The sequence below is a fragment of the Cyprinodon variegatus genome, unplaced genomic scaffold, assembly GCF_000732505.1.
Source record: "Cyprinodon variegatus isolate N-32 unplaced genomic scaffold, C_variegatus-1.0 Scaffold21, whole genome shotgun sequence".
Classification (NCBI taxonomy): Eukaryota; Metazoa; Chordata; class Actinopteri; order Cyprinodontiformes; family Cyprinodontidae; genus Cyprinodon; species Cyprinodon variegatus.
In genome coordinates, this window is record NW_015150474.1 from 1,057,999 (window position 1) to 1,084,480 (window position 26,482).

Here is a 26,482-nt window from a genome sequence, read left to right on the forward strand (position 1 = left end):
ATATTCTGTGTGTGCGTATATATATATATATATATATATATATATATATATATATATCTGTTGACTTTATGTGAAGCCTAGTGTCTATGGATGCTAACAGCCTGTTAGCAGGGATGACTGAGCAGCTGTCTTGCTCTCTTTACTCACCGACTTGGTAAAGCCTGCCCTCCGGGGAGAAGATGGTGATGTGGCGGTCGAACCCTGCACTCGACCCCCGAGACATTGTGACAGGGAATCAGTGAGGTGAAATAAAAAGAGAAAGTTAATTAAACTGAAACCAAACGTCCAGGCAAGAGAAACAACAACATGGAAGAATCTATGAACCGGAAGTGAAAGGCCGATAAATTCCATATCCGGGTCAAATCGGTCAGAGTTGTAGTTTTTTTTAAAGAATTTGTGTTTTCAGAACTGTAAAAGTAAAAACTACAGATTTAACAGCTGTTGTCTCTGAGTAGAAGCCTCTTATGGATAAAAAAAAAAAAAAAATGTAATACTCATGGATAGACATTGTTTCTGCATAAATTTAAAGTGGTGCTATACAAGCTAGTTCGAATAGTTTTTATAAAACTACAGTTAATTATGAGCTACAACGGAGATTCAACAAATGTGTTAAGTTCAACAATACAAGTATCTTATAATTATTACAGTAAAGTTATCTGATATTTAGTTGTTTTCTGTCGCAAATTTGATTCAGCAAGACAGCAAAAATCAAGAAATTAAAATCTGTGAAAATATTTGCAGCACAACAAGGTAGATAGCCTCTAGCTTGTCTTATTCTGTGCAAAGTTCCTTTGGACACTGCAAAAAAAAAAAAAAAAAAAAATCTAAAGAAGTTATTTTTCTCCCTCAAAATAATTGCATTTTTCTTGAACTTAGGAGGTTGGCGAGACAATTTGACAATGGAACAAGACATTTTACATAAAAAAAAAAAACAATTGCATTGCCTTATTTCAAGTGCATATTATCAAAATATCTTATTTTAAGAGTAAAAATATTAATTCCATTGGTAGATCATGTTTTTACATATTGAAATTAAAGGTTAATACACTTAAAGACATTTTTTACATATTTCTAGATCATTTTTAGGTAGAGATACCTGCTTATCTTTAAATTCAAATTAATTTCATTTTGTCCTAAAGGCTGGATATTTTGTCCCCAGGTAAACGTAAACTAAGATCCCCCACATAAGACTTTTAAAACCTTGGTCCAAAGTACAGCTATGTTGTCTTTGTTGTCCTAACTGGAAACAAAACAAAAAAAACACTGTACCCTCAGCATAGAGTAGCATATACATCTGGAACCATAACCAGTTCTCCTACAAGGCAGATCTATACTAAAAAGTTTCCAGAACTGAGCCTCGCAATACACCTGTATTTATTTTTAGAACATTTCTTTTCTTTCTTTTTTTTTTTCTTATACTTCGAAGTATATCGAAGTATCATTTTTGTTTATAGAAATCTAAAAAACACTACTGCATCAACTTTACCCCAATAAAGAGATGACGAGTAAAAAGACTTTACAGGACATGACTGCTCAAATCAATTTTCATGTTTTTAAGTAAAATTTGAACAGCAGAAGTTTAATAACACAATTTACACAAACTGAGTAAAGTTTTATTCACAAGTCCACATTCATATTCACAAATGTTCAAATAAAATATTTTTGTTCATTTGTTTTTTGTTAAACACAGCCACTGTTGTGGTACTTCATAAGTGCTTCTGTCCTCGGTGTCATCGTAGGGAATGTGCCAGCTGTCTGCTGTAGACTGGACAATGGTGTCAAAGGAGGGAATACTCTAAACAAATGCAAAGAGGAAATCAGTCTCAATAATAAATACATTATTTTATTTTTCATTGCAACTTTGTACATTAGCCATTTCCTTTTGATTGATATTATACATATAAAAAAGGAACAAGTATCAACACAGGCTCTTTTAATTATTTCACAGTATGTGCTGATAAGAAATCAACCCAACTTTTAACCTTTAGAACTTTACGTTTTTTCCAGGAGTTGTTACCTCACATCTGCTCACCTGAAATCTTACCCTCCTGCCGGGTGCCACATAGCCAACCACAACCAGCTGATGGCCTCTCTGCCACTTGAAGAAGAGCCGCCTAGTTGCCCCCCCAGGCAGGCAGGCCTTATGGTCCCTCATCAGGTCCCTGCTCACAAACCGGCAATGGTTTCCAGAGTGCAAAGTCGCATACAGCAGGAATGGGTCATCCTCAGATCTAATAAGAAGGTACAAATTAATGCAATGTAAACCAGCAGGAAATACAGAAGTTTTACATACAGTTTTGAGCTAATTAGGAATTTAATTAGGAATTTGACTTATTTTGCTTATTTTAATTGTAAAATTAGAGTCTACATTTTAAACTTCTTTCATGCAGCTTTAATAAGATGATGTATTTCTATTTTGCATAGCTTCTGGGCCAACATAGATGAGAGAATGGTGCTTTCTATTACATTCAAAGCTACCCCTCCATTTCAAAGGCCTGGTCCAAATCAAAGCTTAATCAGAGTAAGTTTAATAATATTTTTTTTTCTTTTATATTGTTGCATTCTCACATGTTATCTGTAAAGAAACAATGGGCTTTCTGCTGGATGAGGCTCATGTTGTGTCTATCCCAGGACCTTGAAGGCCTCAACATGTGTTTTCTCCCCAGCACCAGGACGTTGAGGCCCTGACGCTCAAGCTCCGATACCACTGTCAACAACTGCAACGACACATGAGAGCCTTAAATCAGCACCAATTTGAACAAATTTTTTATATTTAGAGATAGAAAATCCAAAGTGATTCAGAAGCAGTTAAACAATATCATCCCAAGTGGCTAAAAGAGTCCCATAAAATGGCTGTAAAAAGCATGAAAATAAAGTCATTTAACTGCATAAAAAAACAAAACAATATATATATATACATAATGTTAATTTTAAGAAGCCGCTCAGCAGAGCTCGAGCCTTTCGACCACTCTCAAACAGTAACACAAAAATAACCCTTCATGAATCAGAGCTTTAAAATTTCAATATCTTTACCTAGCTTTGTTTAATGACGCCAGCATTCAGCAGAATTCAGCCAATATTTACATTTTTCATTGGTACAGCTCATTTCTGATTGATTTCACGCAGTCATTTGAATAAAAACTCCTGCCTTTGGTCCTAATGTAAATTTCTGTAGCTTTAATTCCCTGCCTTTATTTTCGGTTTCCCAAAAGCTGCAGCAAGATGACTAGATAGGTACACTATCTTATCTGTCTGTACTTTCCTGCCCTGCTGCTACATAATGTATATGAAGACTCACACAGAGTAGCAGAGAGAGACAGACACATGTGGGCAGTCAGACAAGTAGGTTTGGTAGATTTAAAATCAGGTATGGGACGGTTTTAGCACACATCTAAGATTGAGGCAGAGCAACACACTGCACGGTTATTCATTGTGAAAGTGGCAGAAAACCCCCATTGAAGGGAGGGAAAAAAGTCACTAAAATCTACACTGTAAAACTAAGCTTGTGCACCTGAGAAACAGGAACATATAAAACAGATCCTGTAACGATTTTAGCCGTTAAGAGCATTCTAAAACTAGGAATCTGTTTGGATTCTCACCGTCTCTGACTGCTTGCTTTTGTCCTTGTTGGTGTTTGCAACGTTCAGCCCATCTATGACCACATCAAAAGCTGGCTTCCTCTTCACAAACACTTTAAAGCGCTCCAACTCCTGAACAGAGCCAAAAATAGACACAAAGCAAAGAGATAGGAGGCATGTTCTAAGACTGAAAATGGAGGTTTAAAAAAAACATAGCCTAGAAAAGTGTTTTAGTGCAAGAAATCAGTTCTTTTTTCAATGCAGCTTAAGCTTCAAAAGCCTTAAGAGAAATGTAAATGTAGGTGTTATCTGATACACAATAGGGATGCAAAAAAAGGCAAGAAAAAAAAAACCTAGAATAGACCACAAAATTAATGAAAGCTATAAAAACAAGTTCTCTGAAACCAGAAAGGTTAGTTAAATACTAATTTCGGTATAAAATATGATAAAAATGGTAGCACTGAGGTTAGCAGCATTCCTACCACTTTGCATGGTTAACTACTTTTTAGTTTAAAATGTCTGGACAATATTAATATTCCAAATTAGGTTTGGTTGCTTTATTGAGCATTCAGAGGCCCCACAGTAAACTATATTTTAAGTTTAATAGAGCTTCACTGTTGTAATATATAGCAAGAAAAGATGGTTACATAAACTGGTATATATATTAAAACTATAAATTCCTTGTTTCAGCTCAGACAGGGTTACCAAAATTCTTAACGTGTTAAAAGTTGAAATATTAAATGTGCATACAGATGTCTTTGAATAGGGAAAGCCATGTATAGACATGTAAGCCATCAGTAGCTTTGTAAGCTACTGATAAGTTAAAAGCAACACTGCAAAGATACAGAAATCAAGGGGATAAACAAAATTATCAGAAGGAGAATTGTGAACCAAAGGACTGTTTTATACTTGCATCTGATTTTTAAATGTCTGAAGGCACAATCTTTATCTGTTCCACTTATTTTAAGCATATTTATGCCTTAGGAATTTAACATAAATCATGATTAGAAGGTAGACTAGTTCTCTGTGTTCTATGTAGAGATGCTGGCTTCAGCTGGGCAGAATATGATATAGCGTGAAATAAGTTCTCCATTTAGTCACTCAGCAAGGAAGAAGCCAATTATCCAAAGGCAATTTTAAAAAGCAGAAATACAGTTTGCAAATTATCCCAGGGACAAAAATCTTAATTTTAATTTAATACATGCCAGACATGTGATGAAACTAAAATGAAAGAGTTTGACCATAATGGCCACTTTTGGATTTGTACGAAAAAGGGGGATGCTCTAGCAGTGAGAAAATAAAAGAGGGAGTGCCTTAACTGGTCAGATGGTTAGATGCTTAGAACAGATCAATATGTGGACGGACCATAATTTTCTACAACTAAATAAAAACAAACTTAGGTAAAGGTAAAGAAGAAATCAAGAGTTAGATTACAGCTTTAGCTACTACGCTAGAAAACACTGACTATGGCCGAATTCTTGGTGTCATGATGGAGTCAGACCTGAACCTTCAGAGATGACAGCAGTTACTGTCAGCCTTTTATCACCTAAAGAACATTTCCAAGATTAAAGGTTAAAGATTAATGTCCAAGGAAAAAAAACTCATTCATGTTTTTATCTTTAGTAGAATTGATTACTGCAACTGTGTCTTCATAGATTTGCCTAAAAAGTCCATCAGACTGCGGCAGGTGATCCAAAACGCTGCTGCCCATGTTCTCACTATGACAAAGAAAGTAAAGCACATCAGCCCGGTTCTGAAGTCCTACCACTGGCTCCCTGTAGTTCAGAGAATAGACTTTAAAATCCGTCCGTTTGTCTATAAATCACTGAATGGATCAGGACCTCAATACATAACAGATTTATTGTCAGTGTATCAACCTCCCGGACCGCTCAGGTCTTCTAGATCCAGGCTACTCTGTACACTCAGAACTAGAATCAAACATGAAGAAGCAGCATTTAGTTCCTATGCTCCACCTATCTCAAACAAACTCCCAGACGACTGTTAAAGTGCTGAAAGCCTGAGTTTAAGTTAAAGTTTCAAAAGCCATTTGTTTAGAGCTGCCTTTGACTGTTAAATATTAACTGCTAACTGAGGCATCGTTAGTTTAAGCCGTTTTAATAATTTTTTTGCTACCTGCATGTACATGTTTTTATTTGCTTTGCCTCAGTTTTTAATACTTCTATTTTATCGCCTAATTCATGTAAAGCACTGTGGATTAACTATATTGGGTTTTACAAAAGAACTTGCCTTCCCTTGCATTTAAGCTCTGGTACGTCATTAAACTGTGTATTTTTGAATTGATCTCTGGTCAAAGAATGTTATTTAATACAACTACCCACCAGATTCTACACTGACTTGCTAAACCTTTTGAGTCTTACGACCCATCTTTACTATAAGAAAATCTTTATTTGATCTTTATTTTTCAGCAGAATTATTTTTAAACCCAGTAATAAAACATTGAACCACAATCAGGAAGAGGGTTCATCATAGATAACTAAATATGGTAAGTAAGACTATCAGTCACTGCTTAAAAAGAGGACTTGGAGGAAAAAGTTATGCTTGATTTGACTTTTTTCCATCTCTCATAATGTAATTAATTATTTGGGCCAACTAAAGCTTTAGAATCAGTGCTTTGGCCTGGCAAAGTGGTGTTTTGTCAGGTATAGGTTGGTAACGTGGATGTTTAGCAGAGATAACCAGATGAAGGAGAAACAGGAAGAACCCAGAACACCCCTATAATCTTTTCTTCACAGTTAAAAACCCTGAGCTCTTGAATTGTTTAGAATAAACAACCAAAGAACAACATAACCTTTTATGAACATGAACAAATTCTTAAAGTGGCACTATGTTCTATGCATTTATGAAGTTTATTTAATATGCAACCCCCTGAAACATTACTTAATTTATCTGAACCTTTCTTCTCCATTTCACTCTGCATTATTAATTATTCACAGCACAACATGTGATAAAAATGTGCGTCTAAATGAGCTTTTCCGATAAGTCAAATGATTTACTGACAGATTTTCTCTCTGAATAGATTAGGGTTTTTTTTTTGTTTCTTTTTTACTGTCTTTCATTTTTTTGCCGATGGCTATGTTTACTATCCAAAGCAAAAAGCTTGAACTGCAGCAGCAGAAATCGAGTGGTATAGCGAGAAGGGAACTGAAAACATGCAGAGAAAGACGGTAAAGTTCTCCAACAGCAATAGCTTCAAGGGTTTGTTCATTCATTTACTCCAGAAATGAATCTGGATTCCACCTGCAGGATCACTTGTCCGTTGATCGGAAAAATCACTTATAATATTACATGCAGTCATGTTTAAGATCATTAATGCAGTTCTGTGCAAGGATAGGAAAAATGCATCTGGTTTTCTTGTCGATGTCTCTAATGTTGCTCTGCAGCTTCGTACCATTGCAGGAAAGTTACACCAAAGCTCAGAATAGAGCTCCAGCATGACAACGTTCTCGGTGCTTTCACTTTTAGATAGCAGCGATATGGAAATAGGGCTTCTGTGAATTCCCCTGGACCTGAAACTTGAAAATGTTTGCACAGTATCATTAACATTCAGTCCCAAACGATGCCCTAAAAATGCAAAAAAAAACTTTTTGGTTCTGAAATGTGGAAAAAAACAATTTTTGGAGTTTAGCGGCTCTGTGTTTTTTTTTAATAGTCAATTTAAATAATACCAACTGCTGCTAAAGAGGTGCTGCCAGTTGAAATAACATTGTAGGTTGGAGTGACCACAAAGGTCGGGGGTTTGAGACTTAAGACTGTTACTGTCCCACTGAGGGACGATAAGTTCTAAAAGGAACAAGTTTTAGATTTGTAGTTTATTCCTAACCTTTATTTTATTTAGTAACCACTGCTTATTTTACAATAACATATAATTCAAAGTTTACAAACTTAGAACCAAAACTGAAATGATTAAGTTGAATTTCTAAGCCAAACATTTTGTGGAAGTTTGTTGCCTTAAAATTCAGATTTTTGCAAACCTTTCCTTTTTTTTATTTTGAGTTTTTGTACAGTGAATATGCTTAGCTGTACCAGTGAGTGTTTGCTCACTGGATGCTGAGACAAAGACTATCATTGAAGGAAAAGAGTAAAAGAAAAGCCTAGAGCAAACAAAGAAGGAAGAGAAAGATAGAAACAAAGTCCAGTGTAATTATCCAGGGACTTTCCAAAGCTGATATCTGAGACCGGCTCATTGTGCTGATGTGGATAATACTGCTGCTTAAAACACACACTCCTACATCCGTATACACAGGCTTGAGCTTACATTACCATTAAAGTGCACTGTTATCACAGTTTTCTAAAAAAAAAACAGCACCAGTGACTCAGAGCTGCAGAATATACATTTTAGCTGATTGAGGCTCTGCTCTTATTCTAACATAGAACAAACTTACATTATTAGTCAACAGAAAAGGAACATCCTGGTTAAAATTTGTTTTAATAATGTTGCATTTCATGCAAGAATCAGCCTTTTTACACTCTGCGGTCAGTCTTCATGTTCCTTCCTTTAGTGAGTTTCAGCTCGTAGATGCTGTATTGAGATTTTTTTTGTTTTTCTTGCATCAAACATGCATTTTAGAATGATGTCAGAACAGTTTTAAAAATTATTCGTTGGACGGTAAAACATTTTTGGGCGACTAAAAAAGTTTTTTTTATAAAACGTAGCCAGCCTTTGGCCTTTGCTGAGTTTCTTTAAAAGAAAACCTTCTGTCTCCCCACCCTACCTTACAACAGAGAAACAAAGAGTATGGCACATTGTTTTGGCCTTAACCTGATACTTGATGAACACCTTTCTTCAGTTGGTGTGACTTTCATGCCATTTTTTTTTTTTTTTTTTTGCCTCTTTTAATGATCACCGTTTTTATTGTGTTTGTATAAATTCTAATTTACTCAAAACTCTCTATACCTTTCTTCTCAAGGATATAAAATCCTTTGACAAGCAGATCCCAGTTTCTTTCTAGGGTCTGTGCAGCAAGATGCAACTAAACGAAAGCTGAACAAATGAGAGATGCTTCAAATGATCATAGGTGTGTACTCAGTTCTAATCTGAGCATTTATCTGGCGTCTCTCATTTTATCTTACTAAAACCCGACCCTTTAACAGGAATGTGAGGACTTTTAATGGCAGTTTTCATTTAAGATTCTTCCTGTGCATAGACTCAAACTCACTGCGGATCCAGACATTTGAATTGAGAAAGCTTCCTGGAGAGGTGGCGAAACGTCTTCAAATCTTGGAAACCAAGTCCAGTGGACATTTTTTTGAATTTTTACGAAATGACTATGACCTGGATGACTGAGAACCTTCATCAGCCTATTCTTCCTCTTTTTCATTCATTGAAAGTAAATTTCTGAAAAATTCCAGTACTAAGAACAGCTTCACAATGATGTTTTCACTGTACCATTGCAGTGTATTTGGAAAGGATTTAATCTGAATGACTCACACTTTGAATATGCTGAGCTTTCACAATATATATATATATATACTTATTTCTCGTGGACTCATGAATGTCAGTCCTATTTTGTAATCATGCAAACTATATAATTTTCATTTTATGTAAATGTTTTTGCTCTACTCGCCTAATTTTCCAATGAATTTCCACCAAAAGGAAGCGTAATACAAACCGATATATTTATTTTTTTGCTGTAACCGGGTATGATAACATGCATGCCTTCAAGGAAGGATGTTGAAAACTATAAAATGGAAATTTTGTTTAATTTATGCTTGTTAACCAGCAACGTTTGGGGGGGTGGAGGGGGGTCTAATATACAAATGTATATTAGAACAATATACATTTGTTTTTGTTTTTTTACTAAACCTTTGACATAAAAAAAAAAAATAGAAAATAATACAATTTTTAAATCCAGTTTTATGTATAAACCAGGAGTTTTTAAGGAACATCCTCTTTTTAATCTTCATCTATAATGCTACTTCAAAATTAAATAATTACCGTATTAAAGAAAATAATGTTATGCAGATTTTTTTTTTTGTTTAAATCTTAAGCTGTCTTATCTCCTAACTAGGCAAGAATAGAAAATACCTTTATTGTCCCACGATGGGGAGATTCTGGTGTTTACAGCAGCAAAAAGATTATAGAAACTATTGGGTAAACCCTCACTTAAAATGTTTAGAATGTCCTTTTAAAGACCTGATTTTAACTTTTGCAAAATGCTGAGGTTTTAAAGTTAGAAGCGACCAATTACAAACAGTTACTTAAGACTGAAAAAAAAACATTTATTTGCCTCATCCTAATCTAAAAGGCTACTGATAAAGCATATATATTTGATTTGTAACGCTGATATAAAAATTATGACCTGTACTTCCAGGGATATGTTTTTTTGCTGCCAGTTCCATCATGCTTAATCCTCAAAATAAAAAGCTGGGTTTTTTTCTTTTCCAATTTTACAAAGTAAAACAACATTGTAAAAAGCCCATGTATGCCTCACTCATAAAATCAACTAGCCAAATTCAGCGACCTCCTGCTGTCTAACCTCTCTGGTTTATTTTATGCAACATAGGATAAAATGTGGTGTATATCAGTTTAATCAATTTAACTGTTATTCATGGCTACTCACTATATACATCTTCAAGCATTTCCATCATACGCATAGAATCTGTTCTTTTTACATTTATAAAAAAAAAGCTGTTTTAAACCTAAAGCTTCAAGGTTGGGTCCAGCAATGGAGCTTTTTTTCTTCGGTACCTTGAGCCAAATATGAAAGTGAAACCCAGCACAGAAAAAGAGCTAAAGAGGTAAATGCCAACTTCAGGTGTTAAACTGTCTGTTGTATCTGTGTGTCAATGATGCCCTCTAGCAGACGCATGAGACATCTGACAGCTTACTTCTACTTGCAAGCATAGACCTGCGCACAGCTGGAAGTTTCTCTTTCCTTTTTTATGATACAAAACTTACTTGAAACATAAATAGAGGCTGTTGTCGAGAAAAAAATAGTCTCTTAGTCTTGTTAAATGTAAATTGACCAAAACTGAGCGTCTCTGCTATTTTGTTAAATTGCAGTTATATTGCAAACCCAATTAACTGCCCAGCCCAAACAATACCATTAAAAATCTGTAGAGTATTAATTAAACCTTAATGAAACAATCAGAGACTGTGGGGAACATAGATCTGTCTCCAGATCATAGAAGGGAGAATCGTTTAGCCTACAGGGTATGTAATCTGTAGGTAGGTAAAAAAATAGGTCCCTGTAAGATAATCAAAAAATTGATAACGTAATGTTACACAAAAATGTATTACATCACCTATTTATACCTGTTTTTGTGTTAATGCGTACCTCAGGAGTGGTCTTGTTGAATACATCTTGCCCCTGAATGATATCAGCCATGACTCTGTCCTTTAGTTCCTGATACTCCTCGGCACTCAGCTGGATAGACTCCAGTTCTGACCCACAACGACTGCACAAACCCCTGAAATAAATAAAAAAATAAATAAAATATATATATATATATATATATATATATATATATATATATATATATATATTCAAAAGTTTGGGGTCACATTGAAATGTCCTTATTTTTGAAGGAAAAGCACTGTACTTTTCAATAAAGATAAGAAATTGAAGATTTCCTACAAAGGTGTGTAGTACTCCTTTCAGAGGACAGCACAAACAGGCTCTAACCAGAGTAGAAAAAGAAGTGGGAGGCCGCGTTGCACAACTGAGCAAAAAGATAATTACATTAGAGTCCCTAGTTTGAGAAACAGACACCTCACAGGTCCCCAACTGGCATCTTTATTAAAGAGTACCCGCAGTAGCCTGATTGTGCTGTCCTCTGAAGGGAGTAGTACACAACGTTGTAGGAAATCTTCAATTTATTAGCAATTTCTCGCATGGAATAGCCTTCATTTCTAAGAACAAGAATAGACTGTCGAGTTTCAGATGAAAGTTCTCTTTTTCTGGCCATTTTGAGCGTTTAATTGAGCCCACAAATGTGATGCTCCAGAAACTCAATCTGCTCAAAGGAAGGTCAGTTTTGTAGCTTCTATAACGAGCTAAACTGTTTTCAGATGTGTGAACATGATTGGACAAGGGTTTTCTAATCACCAATTAGCCTTCTGAGCCAAAGAGCAAACACGTTGTACCATTAGAACACTGGAGTGATAGTTGCTGGAAATGGGCCTCTATACACTTATGTCGATATTGCATCAAAAACCAGACAATTGCAGCTAGAATAGCCATTAACAACATTAGCAATGTATAGAGTGTATTTCTTTAAAGTTAAGACTAGTTAAAAGTTATCTTCATTGAAAAATACAGTGCTTTTCCTTCAAAAATAAGGAAATTTCAATGTGACCCCAAAGTTTTCAACTGTATATATATATATATATCCCTTCAACAAATTGTAGAGGACATCACAAACAAGTAAATACTATCTTTACTTTGGAGTAACACTGCTCCAGTCTGCTGTCCATTTCTCATCGTTAAGGCTGAAAAAACAGACACAAAAATATAAACAGAGAAGAGAGGTCGCGATACATTTTTAATGGAGCTTCAATGCAGCTTTTCTGTACCTCTCAAACCAGTTCTTTATCCTGTTGACGACAGTCTGCTGAGGATAGATCTGGTTGTTCCTCATGTACATCAGGATTCCCAGCAGCTTCTCATGCTGCTCTGACTCACTCATGACTGCCATTTCTTTTTCCCCCTCGATCTGCTTCACCCCAGTAAAAAGAACATCCCAGGTCTCCTGATGAGGACTCAATCCCTTTTCAATTAATTCATCGTACAGATCCCAGGCAGTTGTTGCATCCCTGTGATGAACTGATGCCGCAATAACATCACCATAATTCCGTGGTGACGGTGTGAAAACCTTAAAAAATAAAAGTTAAACATCAATTAGGGAAGAATCCGTGCCATGTACTCTCCTTAACAACCATGTACTTCTTCACCTTCTTGACCTCTTGCAGGATCTCTATGGCTTCCTTCCACCTTGCAGTCCGGCTGAAGGACTTTATAAAAAGGCTTGAGGCCCCTGTGTCCAGGGACGGGAAACTTCCACGCATGATTCTGTAGACGTCAAACACCTCATCGTCGTGGCCACCGCTCTCACACAGTTTCAGGTAGCGAAGCAGCAGCTCGTAGGACAGCGTGCCCACTTCCACCGCCACAAAACTCAGCAAGGACCTAAGAGAGAGAAGAACTTTGCTTTGTTAATATGTTTACCATAAACACCAAAATAATTCTGTTTGAGAAAAGGACTAAATTGTCTTACTTTGCGATGTTCAGCTCCGATCCAGAAGCAATCAAAGTGCTCATCATCCGGATGTCAAAACGTTCTGGGTTTCCAAAAGATTCCTTCAGTTTCTTCCACTCAGCAGGAGGCAGAGGCCGTTCAGGAGCCTGAAGCTTTCCTATGATATAAAGCATTTTTGTCATATTTTGTGCAGCCCTAATGGACAGCTATTGTTAGGTCATTCCACAACTTTACAGTATACACATCACCCAGTTTGGTGCAGGCTAAAGATATTTGCATTAAACTCTTGTTCAATAAAAAGATAAACCTTTCTTGTGTTGTGAAGATATATCTCTCAAATGGATTTTCCCCACTGTAGGTATTTGGATTTCTTCTCCACATTCAAAAACCTTCCTACCTGGTCTTGTAGCTGTCCTGCATCCATCCTCCCCTCCCTGTTGCTCCTCTTCCTCAGAGACTGGTGGTGCTTTCTGCCTCATCAGTTCTGCTGTCCTCTTTGCCGTCCCGGCGGCAAAAACAGATTTGGGGTAGGAGTTCTGCCACAGCTTTTTGGAGTTACTACTTGTTCCACTCTCTGTGACCTGCCTATTATTTCTGTTTGCTATTCTAGTCTGTCCAGTACTGTTTCTGTCCACTTGTCTTCCCCCAAGGTTTGGTTTAATATCCTTTGTGCATAAAAAACGTGCTGTTGAAGTCAGCTGAGGTGGCATGAAACAGATTCTGACTTTTAATAAAAAGACAGAACCCATGTTTGGATGTTTAAATCTAAAAAATATCCCCATGTACCTGAAGCGACAAAAGTCTTTGACAAATATTAGTATTTGTACTATATAATGAGCCTATTAGTATACAAGTATTTTCTACACAAGAATTGTGCATTCTGTAGGGATCATTGCTTAGCAAAATAGCCTGCCTGTTGCAAACCGACTTCACGGCTTACAAATACCGTGGACAGCTTAAACTAGAGTCAAAGATGTTTTAGAAATAACTATTTATTTATAAATATAACTCACAACAAAGAAAAAATGTCCAAAAGTTGAAACAGTTCAAGCTGTGCTCAACTAAAGGCATGATTTCCAGGACGCATAATGTTGAGGTCATCAAGAAAAGACGGGCTTCTAATGCTGCATTCAAGGTACCTCGGAAAAAGATTTCATTAAATCAACTTCAAGAATTTGTTCAAGGATTATATCTTGAAAATTATAAATGGTTACTCTGAAACGTTTTATTTGTTGAGAAGTATAAACTAGAGAGTCCACCGTATGGAACAGTTGAAAGTGTCGGCATTTTTCATAATAAGAAGCTGGAAATTCCATAACAATTAGATTGAACACAGACCACACTTTTGGGGTGTTTTCATAATAACAGCAACGATGCAAGAAATTAGTATTTAATACGAAATAAGTACAAAAAATAATCACTAAACATTTTATTAACCAATTTATAACTATTTACAAATCTACAACGTGTTAATATAAACCTTTTGATGGACTTCACAGACATCCTACTTTTATTATGAAAGTAAAAGAAGTTCACCGGAAGTGTCGGTTGAAACCAGTTTTGTTTTTTCTTTGCGTATTTCTCTAGCTAGTAGCATTTACTGTTTTCATTAAAAAAAAAACGGATTTAGTTTAATTTTATCGGCCAGAATGGCTAAAGGGGAAGAGACCCATTGGTCGGATATTCTGAAAAGGAGGCTGGGCGGCCATAAAAAAGGTCAGAAAAATTAAAAGCTTAAAAAGTTTAAAGAGTAAGGTTGATGCGGTTTTGATTATTTGTTTCTGCTTTATCATATCCTCTCTTAAATAGACGAGAGGGACGAAGACGAAAAGAAAGCAGAAGAAACTGAACTTTTTACCAAATATTACACGGAATGGAGAAGCGGAGTGGAGACAGATGAATCCTACAAGACTATTCCACGGTTCTATTACAAGGTAACTCATTCAAAATGAAAACAACAACAACATAGGTTAGACTTGAAGTATTGGCAATGGTCATAAAAAAGATTTTAATTAGTGATTATGTTGTGAAGCTTCCAGCAGAAGATGAAGTTCTCCTACAGAAACTGAGAGAAGAATCCAGGGCTGTCTTCCTGCAGAGGAAAAGCAGAGAGCTGCTAGATAATGAAGAACTTCAGGTCAATCATCCATTACATCATTCTTTCCATCCATCTATCTATTGATCTGTACAAACACCCATCTATCCTGTCTAACTACTGTTGAAATATCTGGCCTATCTGTGGAATTTATTCCTTTAAAAAAAGACAAAAATGTCAGGATTCAGGTTATTTTAATTTAGAAGAGTATAGCACTTTGATCTGAAAAAATATATTCTAGATCCTAGCTCAAAACTCACTCGTTTCTGTGGTCCTCTTTTTATGTGTTCAAATTGATTTCCTTTTTACCATTTGTTCTTTCCTTTGATAGAATTTGTGGTTCCTTCTTGATAAACATCAAGTCCCACCAGTAAATGGAGATGAAGCGATGATCAACTACGAAGCCTTCCTTCAGGTTGGAGAAAAGGCGGGACCAAAGTGCAGGTAGGTCTGCTGAATTTAAAACTGTTTCTCTTTGTATCAAAGCTGGAAGTGAGACCAGCTTTTATTCACTTTAATACTTGATGGGCTCAAATAACTAGCAAGTCAGCCACTAGTTATTTGAGTTATCTACAAATTAGAAATAAAAAAAAAAACTCTGGCTAAATCCCAATGATTTCCCGGGCCGTAAGGTAATTTATACTCCCTTCACCCAATTCTCCAGTCTTCTACTCGTGGAAACAGTTCAAAGATATCCAAAGCTATTTGTGTGTGATAGAGTATCCCAGCTTGTTTCTGAACTTAAGTTCATTTTATTCAAGGTCTCATTCATTTTATAATTGACCCAAACACAGTAATATAATAATTTAGTTTATACATGCAAATGTAGTTGTTGTCACATTGGTCAGATATAAATGCTTACAAGATATAGAAAACAATTTTGTTACTAAGTCGAAATATTCCAGATTTTAAAGGACTCTAATTATCAGATTCTACATGTTTAATTTGTTTTTTCTCCTATAGGAATTTTTTTACAGCAAGAGTGTACGCCAAGTTGCTTAACAATGACCCATACGGCCGCATATCCATCATGCAGTTCTTTAACTACGTCATGAGGAAAGGTTTGGATGTACTTTTTGCTTTTTCGTTTTCAGGTTTAAATTGTTTGTGGTTGCTGCTCATGTCTGTTTTTTTTTCTAGTTTGGTTGCATCAAACCCGAATAGGTCTGAGTCTGTATGATGTTGCTGGACAAGGCTACCTCAGAGAGTCTGTAGGTCCTATTTCCACTTTAGATGAATATAAATGCTATTTTTCTCTTTAGAAAATGGCATTGATGTTTCTCCGTGTGTGTAGGATCTAGAGAACTACATCTTGGAACTGATCCCGACTCTGCCCCAGCTAGATGGACTGGAGAAGTCCTTCTACTCTTTCTACGTCTGCACAGCTGTTCGCAAATTTTTTTTCTTTCTCGACCCACTTCGCACCGGTAAGTCTAAACTTGACTCTGATCTGCTGCTGTTTTAACTTAGAAATTAAGAGAATGCAGCTATGTGCTTATGCAGAAATCTGCAGCTGTACTTGAAAGCTTACATACCCTCCGAATAAAGAAAATGATAAATTTACACTAGTAATTCATGTAATACAAAACTTTAGAAAGCAATAATACATGAAAATGTATTATTAATATATTATTACTAAATCATAATTTAGTAAAATAAAATATAGATTTTTTATTTTTTTAATAATTCTAAAAAAACAAACTGTTGCAGAACAATTAAAGCACATTGCTCATGAACAGGGAACCTATCAACCAGGTGCAAAGTGAACATTTCATGAATTACTTTTGACTATTTATTTTAATGGCAGCTAATATTTTTCTGTCTTTAATGGAAGAGTATGTAAACATTCTATCACAACTATATAATGAGCCTAAAGCTCTCATCTTGATCGCATCATTGAGATTAATCATGTGCATAATTCAGTGTAGTAAAAAATGTAATATTTCCTTTAACAGGGAAAATAAAAATCCAGGATATCTTGGCTTGCAGTTTTCTTGATGATTTGTTAGAGGTATGATTATTTCCTTCTCATGTCTCCCTGTGATTGCTAAATGGTATCTAAAAAATGTAATTAAAGATACTAAACCATAACCTCCTGAAGGTATTCAGTCTTCTGTTCCTGTTTTTTTTTCTCCTCTATGCTAGTTGAGAGATGAGGAGTTGTCTAAAGAAAGCCAGGAGTCCAACTGGTTCTCTGCCCCGTCCGCTCTCAGAGTCTACGGTGAGAAAAGGCTCCAGCGTCTTAGTGTCGCTGTTTGTTCAGGTGATCCTGTTTTTCTTTAATCTAGTTTTTGTTTTGTGTGTGTGCATGTTAACAGGCCAGTACCTGAACCTGGACAAAGATCACAATGGCATGTTGAGCAAAGAAGAGTTGTCCCGCTACGGCACGGCCACTCTCACTTCAGTCTTCCTCGACAGAGTGTTTCAGGAGTGTCTCACCTACGATGGAGAAATGGTACAACATTGGGCATGGAGATGATTCCTGAAACACCAGCACTGTTGGAAATACTGTGTAGCAATAGAATGTTTTAATAATTTATTGATCTTCTCAGTCTATATATCTATATATAAAACAAGATCAAGCTTTAGCTCCTTACTGAGGGGATGTACTGTAAGGGGATGTGCTAACTGTGCTAATCACAACAATAACTTGCAAAAAAAACTCAAATGGTGTAAATTGTGCACTCCATACTTGTCCCTCTGTTTTAGACAGTCCTTAAACCCTGTTTTTTTTTTTTTTTCGAGATTTATCTCTTTCCCATGTTATTTCACCACTAATAAGAATAATATTGAATAAGTACTCACAAAGTCTAAAAGATAAATACGCCAATCAAAGCCTTACAGCAACCTGGGATCGGTCACAAATGTTCTTATCAGTGCGTCTTCAGTTGTGCCTTTTTAATTCTGAACGGTGCTCTACAGCCAGATTACCTCACTTCGATATTTGCCTAAACATTGTGTACTCACTTCTCTTCTGTCTCCAGGACTATAAGACCTATCTGGACTTTGTGCTGGCTCTGGAAAATCGGAAGGAGCCTGCAGCATTACAGTATATTTTTAAACTTCTGGACATGGAGAATCAGGGTTACCTTAACGTCTTCTCCCTCAACTACTTTTTTAGGGTAAGACATACATAAGAAGAAAGTGTGAAAAATAAAACAAATTCTAACCCTTGATACTTGTTTTTTTACTTCTGGTTTATTATTTTGTTTTTTTTTTTCTTCCCTCAGGCCATTCAGGAGCAGATGAAGCTGCACAGCCAGGAGCCTGTTTCTTTCCAGGATGTGAAGGTAATGCAAGCACAGAAATATTTTTGGGGCTTTAACAATGACCTTTGCAGCAAATTTGATATGATTTCCTCTTTCAAACGCTGCTTTAAACAGGATGAAATCTTTGACATGGTGAAGCCCAAAGATCCATACAAGATCACCCTCCAGGATTTGGTGAATAGCTGCCAGGGAGACACAGTGGTCAGCATCCTGATCGACCTCAACGGGTTCTGGACCTACGAGAACAGAGAGATGCTGGTCACCAACGACGACAGCAGCAGCAATACGGCGGACTTTGAAGACACTTGAAGAGGATCCTGATGCATCTGAGAACAGGAGGACGGGAGTGGCTCGATTTAAAAAGTGATTGTATATAGAAAGTATGACTTGGACTCAAATCTAACTTGTAGACAGTATAGTGATGTTTGCTACCTTCATCTAAAATAAAGATTTTTCATTTACACTGCAGAAACATTACCTGCTGGTTTGCTTGTTTATGATTTTTTTCTTTTAAGCTCAATTGTAAACAAAGTATTAATCAAGTCAGACATTTCTCTTCACTCATCAAACATATTAATGTCAGATTTATTTTAAACTTTTAACAATTTTATCAAACACTTTATATGGGAAAGATTCCTCTATTATTTTGGCTCATATTTTCATGATGGCCTCACTCGTTGCCAGGCTGCATACAATGTGAATCTACTGTCATTTAAGCCACACTTAGTGGAGTTTCATCCTGCTGGAAGTCACCATCAGATCTGTAATCAGGACTGTTTCATTCAAGCAAAGCTCAATTGTTATTTGTTTAGCATAAACACAGCGTATAAAACATTTGATTTATAGCAGAGTAAATATATAACTTCTTATGTTGTTTACTACAGCTAAAAATCAAGACTATCAGATGATGCATTTTAAATCTTATTGTCTAATTTTTGAGTCGGTGTGAATTGTAATCCTAGTTTTCTACTTTTAGACATGTTTAGTGTGGTTGCTTCAGCAGCCTATCTGCTTCAGGTTTGATTTCTTGATATGTGCTTAGAGATGGCTTCAAAGAAGCTTAAGTTGTTTTTTTTCCCCCCGGTTTTTATTGTCATTACACTGACACAAGTAGAGAGCAACGAAATTCACTCTGCACTCTGGGCTGCCATCGTGGGGTGCCCGGGGAGCAATCGGGGCAAAGGGTCTTGCTCAGAGACCCAAAGTGGCCGTCTCTGGAAGTCGTTTCGAACTCATAACCTCAGGATTCTAAGCCCTATGCTCTCACCACTAGGCCGCCACTCCCCTAATTTGTTGCTCCTCTCACATCAAGAATATGTTTTCAGGGACAGAACTGACACCAATTGGATTTTCTTTAGTTTTTGTCACATTTTCTGTAGGGATGCACTGATATATGAACATCTGGACCAATATTAATGTTGCGTTTTTGGTCGATATCCAACATTAACTGATGGTAAATACTTTGATGTTACATTTGATATTGTTTTTCATTGTGGACACTGTAAAAATCTGCCCACAGTGCTGACATTACTGACGTGCTTCAGTTGAACGGCCACTGTTTACATCACACTGTCAAATGACCGGTCCACTTCCCTTCTGAGAAAAAAAAACAAAAAACAGCAACTTAAGTAGAACTTAAGATAAAAGTAGTCATTGGTTGTTAATATCACCCCATGTTTACTTATTGGACCAACCATTGGTGATAAGGCTTCTATATGGTGCATCAATTGTTTTTTGTAAACCTTAAAGGTAATTATTTAAAAAATCCAGCAAGTCAGTAATTTTCTAAACCGACAATCAACATTTAGTGTCACTTAACCCATTTTCCCTTATTCTGATGTTTGGTTTCAACTTCAACGAGTAGTTATATGATGTTTATATTATGTCTGGAGATGAGCTAATTCTCTGGTTGTGTTTAGCAAATCATGTAGAGGATGGTGAGCGTTTTTGTGAAGGTGCAAATTAAAGATTTATAACCCAAAGAACTTTCAACCAGCTGTCCACCATGGTGCTGGGAACATGATGCTGCGGGCCTTTTCCACTGCCAGCATTACTAGTGTATTGCACTACCAAGGCAGAATGATGGAAATTCTCTGAACTTGCAACAAATCAGTGGAGATTGCTGAAACATTTGTTTTCAAATCAAAGACAGATCCCAGTGTTGAACCTGACTGCAAATGTTCCTTACCGTTTAGTTGTTTTTTTGTGCCTGGAAGTGATCCGGCTCAATAAACACTGGAATTATGCAGCCAGAATTAAACCATTAAAGGGCTGCAAAATGTGGTCAGGGTGCAACTTCTAAAGGGGCATCTATACAAGTATCTGGGGAGGTGTATTTATTTAAACCTGTATTTCTAGTTTTGACAATGGTCAACATTCACAAAAATATGTAATTTGCCCTCCCGAGTCAAGGTTTGTTTACAATGAAAGAACGGTCTGAATAAATGATACGAAACACTAGATTGTCACAATTATTTTATCCTACTAAATCATGTCAACATGAATAAAACAAAACACCCTTGTTTGTTACTAGAAATGTATTAAAACTGAAAACATAAATACAAATTCAGGCAACAGATTCTCGTCAAAATAAGCAAATCTATTGCATAGTTTCAATCTCTTCACACAAAAACACATCAAGTTGTTTATTAAAAGGATTTTATCTTTACATAAAGCTGAAGATCATTTCATTATTGTTTCTGACAACACATACGGTAAGTCGAGTTAACCCTCCTGAGGATCTGAAGCCAGTCAATGTAGTGATATCAATGGATAACAATAATAAGCTTAAGACACCCAAAGCACTCTCATTGGCTCATTAAAGTAAAAAAAAAAAAACAAGTAACACATCAATATCTTCGGAGTGAAATCAAATACTAATAAATTCTCAATGGATTTAAATAAAAATACAGTATAATACAAAATGAAAGCACTTCGATTAGTTGTGACCCTTTAATACCCTTCTAGAACACTCACACGAAACAAATAAATTGGTGTTCATTGGACGTTCAATTCACAGTTAAAGATGCGTTTGTACCTACAGATTTCTCAAACATCTCTTTGAAATTTTTGTTTGCCTTAAATTCCCTTTACATTCAGCAGTCCGGGTTCTTTTTGCACGCTAGAAAGGTTGAATACAAAACTAAAACTGCTATTCACCTGCACATCTGTTAAATCAAAGCAACCAGCTGGTTGGGAACATCTTTTAAGGCTTTATGTGTATTGTAAAGTATAATAGAAGGAAATGTTCATCTGTGGATACTTCGGCAGAAATTATGCCTGATGCTGTTTTTTTACCTCCCTTTGTTTTATTAAGTAGGATTCAAACCAACCGTTTCTGGGAAACAAGAAAAAGATGCTTCATCTTTTTATAACTGATGGGAAAGAACTGAGGTCGATGCACAAAGCAACAACCAACATTTTACTTCGGTCTCAGCCCAGAGCTAGATTACATGTAGCACTCTTGTGTTACATTCACTGGTGCCGCTTATTCAGCCACTTCAGCTATTATGAATAAATAAATCTGTTATAAACATAAAAAATTTAGAAAAAAAAATTAGTGTGTGCAGCTGAGGGAGTTCTGGTTTCATTAACTTTTTTTTTTTTTTTTTTTTTTCAGGAAGGGAGAGGTGATGGGACTCTGTTTGGATCAGGATTCCTGAGAGAAGACTCGGGTTCGAGCTCAAAGCTGACATTTACAAAGGAGGCTCCGGACCCTTCTGGCTGCTCCTTCACTGCGGCAGGATTTTCATTCTCGCCTCTCCGCTGTGCTGCGAACGAGCGCTCAGCCTCATCAGCGAGACGGTTCTCCTCTTCTTCCTCCTCCTCCTGCAGGAAAAAAAAAAAAACAGAAAAATGTGTTACATTTCGAAGATGTGATGTTCCTCTGATGTAGCTGACATGTGCATTCGAGGGACCGTACCTCTTTCTTTATGCGGTAGTACTCATCAATAGCATACTGGTACTTAGGAGTGGTGATCCCGAACAAAGAGGCTAGTTTCTCCCCCATATAGTCACACACTGAGACAGAGAACCTAATCAATTATCACTCATTTTACAAAGAAACAATTGTGAGCCATAGTGATTAAATAGGACCCTACCTGAGATAGTGGAGGTTGCCATCCTCCACATATGGAACCAGAAATAAGGACCCCAGGTCAGTTTGGACTGGAACAAATATACAAGGGCACAAACAAAATAGGTCTTTAACATCAGCATAATTCTTTTATAAAGAGAAACACATTCTGAAAATCTAGAAAACATCCAAACAGGTGCAACCTGCCTATAAAAAACTTATTCCTTATTTTATTAATAAGTAAATTATTGTCAGGTTAAGGGCTTATGATAGTATGGAAGACTGTGAATTGTTACTTAGTTACTGAGTGGTCCTAAATTACTTTTTCGATTTTAGATAAAATAAATTTTTTCTTTTAATTTGGAACTAATGAAGAGTTAAAAATAATTAACAATAATTGAACTTTATTGATCTCACATTGGAGAAATTTACCTCTGCATTTAACCCATCCCCTTGGAGAGCATTGTGTGGCACCCAGGGCGCAGTGTGGAGTTAAGGGTCTTGCTCAGGGACCCAGAGGGGAGGCAGTGGAGTTTGAACCGGGTACTTGCAAACTTCTCAGAGCTCAATGCACTGCTCTTACCACTAGGCCGACATTCCCCTCCTCTATTAAGCGATCATAAACTTTGATCCAGAAACTTTGATCACAAAATCAAAGTTTGGAGTTCCACTTTGAGATTAAAAGAGATGTAAAGAGTAGGTAGACATGTTTTCTCCTGCTGACCAGCTTCATAGTATATTGATATAGAAACTATATAGAAAATGCAATTGCTTGAATGCAATTGTTTGAAAATTGATAGACTTCTTAGAGGAAGCTAAAGTACTGACAGCATGCTCTCCTTACAGGATGCATAGCAGTATAAAAAAAAAAAAACTAAAAGCAGAGCATAAAGTGTCCAGCTAATCTTTTCACCTTTGGAGCCTGTTTATAATCTGATTTAGTGATCGCTAGTGAAGAGACAGTAAGAGCAAATCATGGCAGCGGCACCGAGCTGAGGCATCTGTAGTGGGAGCATCCCCACATGCCGTAGCTAGGTGCCGCTGCCATGATTTGCGCCAGCCCACGCTATGCTAGTGACAGGCAGGGACGGAGCTAGATGGGGGGCCAGGGGTCACCCTTAGTCAATCATTGGCAACCCCTGTGGCCACCCCTACGATTTCTTTCCCTCTAATTTAGATGTTGACAACAATATTAACAATTACTTTACAACAAAAACACTGGTTAATTATGCACATCAATATACCAACATTAAAGATGATGAGTACAGAATCCCTGCTTTTCAGAAACAGATTTTGTTTTATGGGCTAAAGAGAAAATGTCTCTGTCTCACTTAGGTGTCTTCAGTGAAATCAAAGATAAATAACTGTTTTAATAAAAACTTATTAAATAATCAATTTATGTAGATATTAGTACTTTTAAATATCAATTTTAAGCAGAATGATTACTGATAAAATGAGGTAAGCAATGACAATGGAAAAGATGTTCGTCCCAGAACTCAGACCTAAAAGAATTGTATCCATTTTGTGTCTATTTGTTAGAAAAGGCTGTGGGAAAGTATAGTTTGTCTTTATTTAAAAAATATGGATGTTTTGCTCCTTAATTTTCCAGTTGGAACAGTAGATTGACCGTGATGTTTTGGTGCTTATCTACTTTCATCCACCCCTCTATTGCCTGGCCACCCTTATAAAAATGTTTTGGCTACGCCTCTGGACAGGGCAGCCCAGGTNATATATATATATATATATATATATATATATATATATATATATATATATATATATAAAATAAGAAGGTCTGTGTCATGATCACTTTAAATAAAAAATAAAGAACATTTGAGGTCCTTCGATCCTACCGAATCCACAGCAACGACCTCCTGTTTCACATGTTTCTCTTCTTCCTCCTCTTCGTCCGTGCTGTACTCCTCCATGGTGTCCCCGTTGGCGAAGTGAATGATCCTCCGGGGAACCTTCACCTTCCCCGCACTGCATTCCGCAATCTCCACGGTCTCAAACTCTTTAGATCCTCCTGAACGCTGCTAAATAAAAAAAATAATTATAAGAGCCACAGCGAGAAATCATAATCAAGTGTATATAGAGTTTTGTTAGCCGTTAGCTTCACGGCTAAGGAAGTGCAACCAACAATCAACAGAATTAACTCATTATTTTAAAGACGTTTTAAAGTATGTTTTTTTATATATATATATATATATATAAACTCACCCCCTCTGATTCCATGTTTTATCCCAGTAAATCGTTAACATTAGTCAAAAAAGGGACAAGTCTGCCATCAGTTTCAGTCCCTCTAACCAAATACTACAGACGTTGGAGCTTCTTCCGGTCTTTCAAAATAAAACAGTGATATGGAGCGACTGGAAAAAGAATTCATGGTTTCCTATGATTAAACAAATATTCAAAACATTTGATGAAATATGAATTTAAATACATATTAAATGAACCTAAATAAGTGTAACTGTAAACAAAATTGATAGACTTCTTTCATTATGTTTAAAAAACATAATGAAAGAAGAGTTTGATTTGATTTTCACATCTATTTTTGGTCGCATATTTGATAAAGATATATATATATATATATACCGGTATATATATATATATATATATATATATAGGGCTGCAGCTGTTATTGTTATAAGTGGGTTTTTCTATCAGCTAAAGGCATGTTTTAGAATCTCTATACTTCAGTTAATGATTAATCGATTACTAAATGAGTTGATAATTATTTCAATAAGCGATCAGTCATGATTAATACGATTAATAGAATAGAATAGAATAGAATAGAATAGAATAGAATAGAATAGAATAGAAAATCTCTTTATTGCCCCACAGTGGGGAAATTCTGGTGTTTACAGCAGCAAAAAGGTCATAGAAAAAAATGGTGAAACAAATGTGAACCTTAGAAAAAAGTATAAGAATAACATAATAATGAAGAGTTAAAAAAAATGAAATAAAATACTGTACTGTAAAGCGTTTTAACAATATAAATACTGTGCACCCGGAGAATAAATAACAGCTATACATACAGCTATGGACATTTTTACAGTATTAGATATTTTTCAAAAAAATAACAGCAAAATGTTCAAAATGACAGCAGCATGTTATTTAACTGAGGTAGAAAGGATTTACCAACTTTTTAAAGTGTTGTTTCAGGCCTTTGAAAATATATATTTATATATATACATTTTCACCGCTAGATGTCACTGCTTTACCCTCACATTTCCCTACCCCGGAAGTGCGCTTGTTGTGTTTTAGGTGTGAGCTTGACGGTTATTTTAACCGGGGGGAGAGAGAGGGGAGCCTGTTGTGGTGGTTCTGGTCGAGTCCAGTCCCCCCTTGGTCACGAAACATGACGGCGAGGAAGTCTGGCTCACGACTGGAGTCAGAGATAGAGCGGTGCCGCTCGGAGAGCCAGTGGGACAAGATTCCGGAGCTGGTTCGGCAGCTGTCGGCGAAACTTATATCCAACGGTAGGAAGCTGATCCAGCAGCTGTAGCATTATTCATCAGGCCTCTCTTACCCCGGCCTGGGTCTTTCATACTTCCTGACAGCAACATGACACAGAGGTGTTAGCACTGTGCTTTGCTGAGAGCATATAATAGAAAATAATCAATTAGAAATAATGTTTCCACTTTACACTACCACACCTTGGATTATAAGATATGACCTGGTCTGGGTCACCACTGTCCATACAAATATGCTTCTCTTTAGTTTGTTGCGGTTATATTTTAATTTAAGCTTATTAGTTATGACAAATTATTATTATTATTATTATTATTAGATCTTGTTATTTTCGTTTGCCCTCGTAATTCATGAAATTGTTTCTGGATGCCAGGAGGTATCGTAATGTGTTTGAGTTTACTTTGTACAGTTGCTTTTGCTGGGTTTAATTGGAGCCGAAGTATTTTGATCAACCTACTAATTCGGTCTGTGTCTTCAGATCGGCCCTTCAAGCCGACATGGTTTAGCCGAAACAAAAATTAGACTTTCTTTCTCCAGATCCTCATGCTAACAGTTATAGTGACGTATCGTAATGGGAATATTTTGATACCGATGGTGGCAATAGAAGCGATCCATTCAGAATCTGTTTTGTTTTGTTTTTCTTTTTGGTTTCTTTTTTAAATACTTATTTTTCTAGGTTAATGTGGATCATAGATTGTTCACCTAAATAATTGTGTAGGGACATAAAAATGTGAAATAATTAGGCTTTCTAATTTCCATTAAAAAAAAAAAA

The 26,482-nt window shown here is 36.3% G+C and overlaps 5 protein-coding genes across 6 annotated transcripts in view; 2 read left to right on the forward strand and 3 right to left on the reverse strand.

The window, feature by feature from the left end:
- The window catches only part of psma6 (proteasome subunit alpha 6), a 3,398-nt gene extending 3,059 nt beyond the window's left edge, over window positions 1-339 (reverse strand). The window contains exon 1 of the mRNA XM_015389948.1: window positions 148-339. Within this exon, the coding sequence (XP_015245434.1) occupies window positions 148-223 (76 nt within the window). The 5' untranslated portion in view covers window positions 224-339. The remainder of the gene's footprint in view (window positions 1-147) is intronic.
- A 1,239-nt stretch (window positions 340-1,578) lies between these two features.
- Window positions 1,579-13,878, reverse strand: kiaa0391 (KIAA0391 ortholog). The gene is made up of 10 exons (XM_015389892.1): window positions 13,195-13,878; window positions 12,816-12,954; window positions 12,493-12,727; window positions 12,115-12,413; window positions 11,983-12,030; window positions 10,877-11,009; window positions 3,600-3,710; window positions 2,569-2,717; window positions 2,033-2,231; window positions 1,579-1,795 (listed from the first exon to the last, which is right to left on the reverse strand). Exons 1-10 carry the CDS (start codon window positions 13,577-13,579, stop codon window positions 1,667-1,669), a joined length of 1,827 nt encoding a protein of 608 aa, XP_015245378.1. The 5' UTR covers window positions 13,580-13,878; the 3' UTR covers window positions 1,579-1,666.
- A 444-nt stretch (window positions 13,879-14,322) lies between these two features.
- Window positions 14,323-18,647, forward strand: ppp2r3c (protein phosphatase 2 regulatory subunit B'', gamma). The gene is made up of 13 exons (XM_015390138.1): window positions 14,323-14,513; window positions 14,607-14,731; window positions 14,830-14,934; window positions 15,224-15,336; window positions 15,856-15,953; window positions 16,033-16,103; window positions 16,187-16,319; window positions 16,848-16,903; window positions 17,038-17,113; window positions 17,211-17,347; window positions 17,877-18,014; window positions 18,123-18,182; window positions 18,276-18,647. Exons 1-13 carry the CDS (start codon window positions 14,447-14,449, stop codon window positions 18,468-18,470), a joined length of 1,374 nt encoding a protein of 457 aa, XP_015245624.1. The 5' UTR covers window positions 14,323-14,446; the 3' UTR covers window positions 18,471-18,647.
- Window positions 18,648-20,628: 1,981 nt separating this feature from the next.
- fam177a1 (family with sequence similarity 177 member A1) lies at window positions 20,629-24,579 on the reverse strand. 2 transcript variants are annotated; one of them, XM_015389992.1, is made up of 5 exons: window positions 24,457-24,579; window positions 24,090-24,272; window positions 22,262-22,328; window positions 22,084-22,181; window positions 20,629-21,989 (listed from the first exon to the last, which is right to left on the reverse strand). In XM_015389992.1, the coding sequence occupies exons 1-5, from the start codon at window positions 24,469-24,471 to the stop codon at window positions 21,777-21,779; spliced, it is 576 nt and encodes a 191-aa protein (XP_015245478.1). In that variant the 5' UTR covers window positions 24,472-24,579; the 3' UTR covers window positions 20,629-21,776. The 2 variants fall into 2 exon arrangements, with proteins under 2 accessions (XP_015245478.1, XP_015245482.1); XM_015389996.1 differs by having other exon boundaries at window positions 21,777-21,989; window positions 24,090-24,269; window positions 24,457-24,576.
- Window positions 24,580-25,582: 1,003 nt separating this feature from the next.
- Window positions 25,583-26,482, forward strand: part of ttc7b (tetratricopeptide repeat domain 7B) — a 16,106-nt gene continuing 15,206 nt past the window's right edge. The window contains exon 1 of the mRNA XM_015390873.1: window positions 25,583-25,718. Coding sequence (XP_015246359.1) covers window positions 25,598-25,718 — 121 coding nt within the window. The 5' untranslated portion in view covers window positions 25,583-25,597. The remainder of the gene's footprint in view (window positions 25,719-26,482) is intronic.

Excerpts from the sequence above, each read along its gene's own strand:
- kiaa0391 (XM_015389892.1), bottom strand. The coding sequence starts at position 13,579 with ATGGGGATATTTTTTAGATTTAAACATCCAAACATGGGTTCTGTCTTT. Across the intron at positions 11,010-11,982 it reads TGGAGCAGTGTTACTCCAAA|GGGTTTGTGCAGTCGTTGTG; the intron begins GTAAAGATAGTA and ends TATTTATTTCAG. Across the intron at positions 2,718-3,599 it reads AAAGCAAGCAGTCAGAGACG|TTGTTGACAGTGGTATCGGA; the intron begins GTGAGAATCCAA and ends GTGTCGTTGCAG.
- ppp2r3c (XM_015390138.1), top strand. The coding sequence starts at position 14,447 with ATGGCTAAAGGGGAAGAGACCCATTGGTCGGATATTCTGAAAAGGAGG. Across the intron at positions 14,935-15,223 it reads TAGATAATGAAGAACTTCAG|AATTTGTGGTTCCTTCTTGA; the intron begins GTCAATCATCCA and ends TTCCTTTGATAG. Across the intron at positions 18,015-18,122 it reads CCCTCAACTACTTTTTTAGG|GCCATTCAGGAGCAGATGAA; the intron begins GTAAGACATACA and ends TTCTTCCCTCAG.
- fam177a1 (XM_015389992.1), bottom strand. Across the intron at positions 22,329-24,089 it reads AGGTCGTTGCTGTGGATTCG|TCCAAACTGACCTGGGGTCC; the intron begins GTAGGATCGAAG and ends TATTTGTTCCAG. Across the intron at positions 21,990-22,083 it reads ACTACCGCATAAAGAAAGAG|GAGGAGGAGGAAGAAGAGGA; the intron begins GTACGGTCCCTC and ends TTTTTCCTGCAG.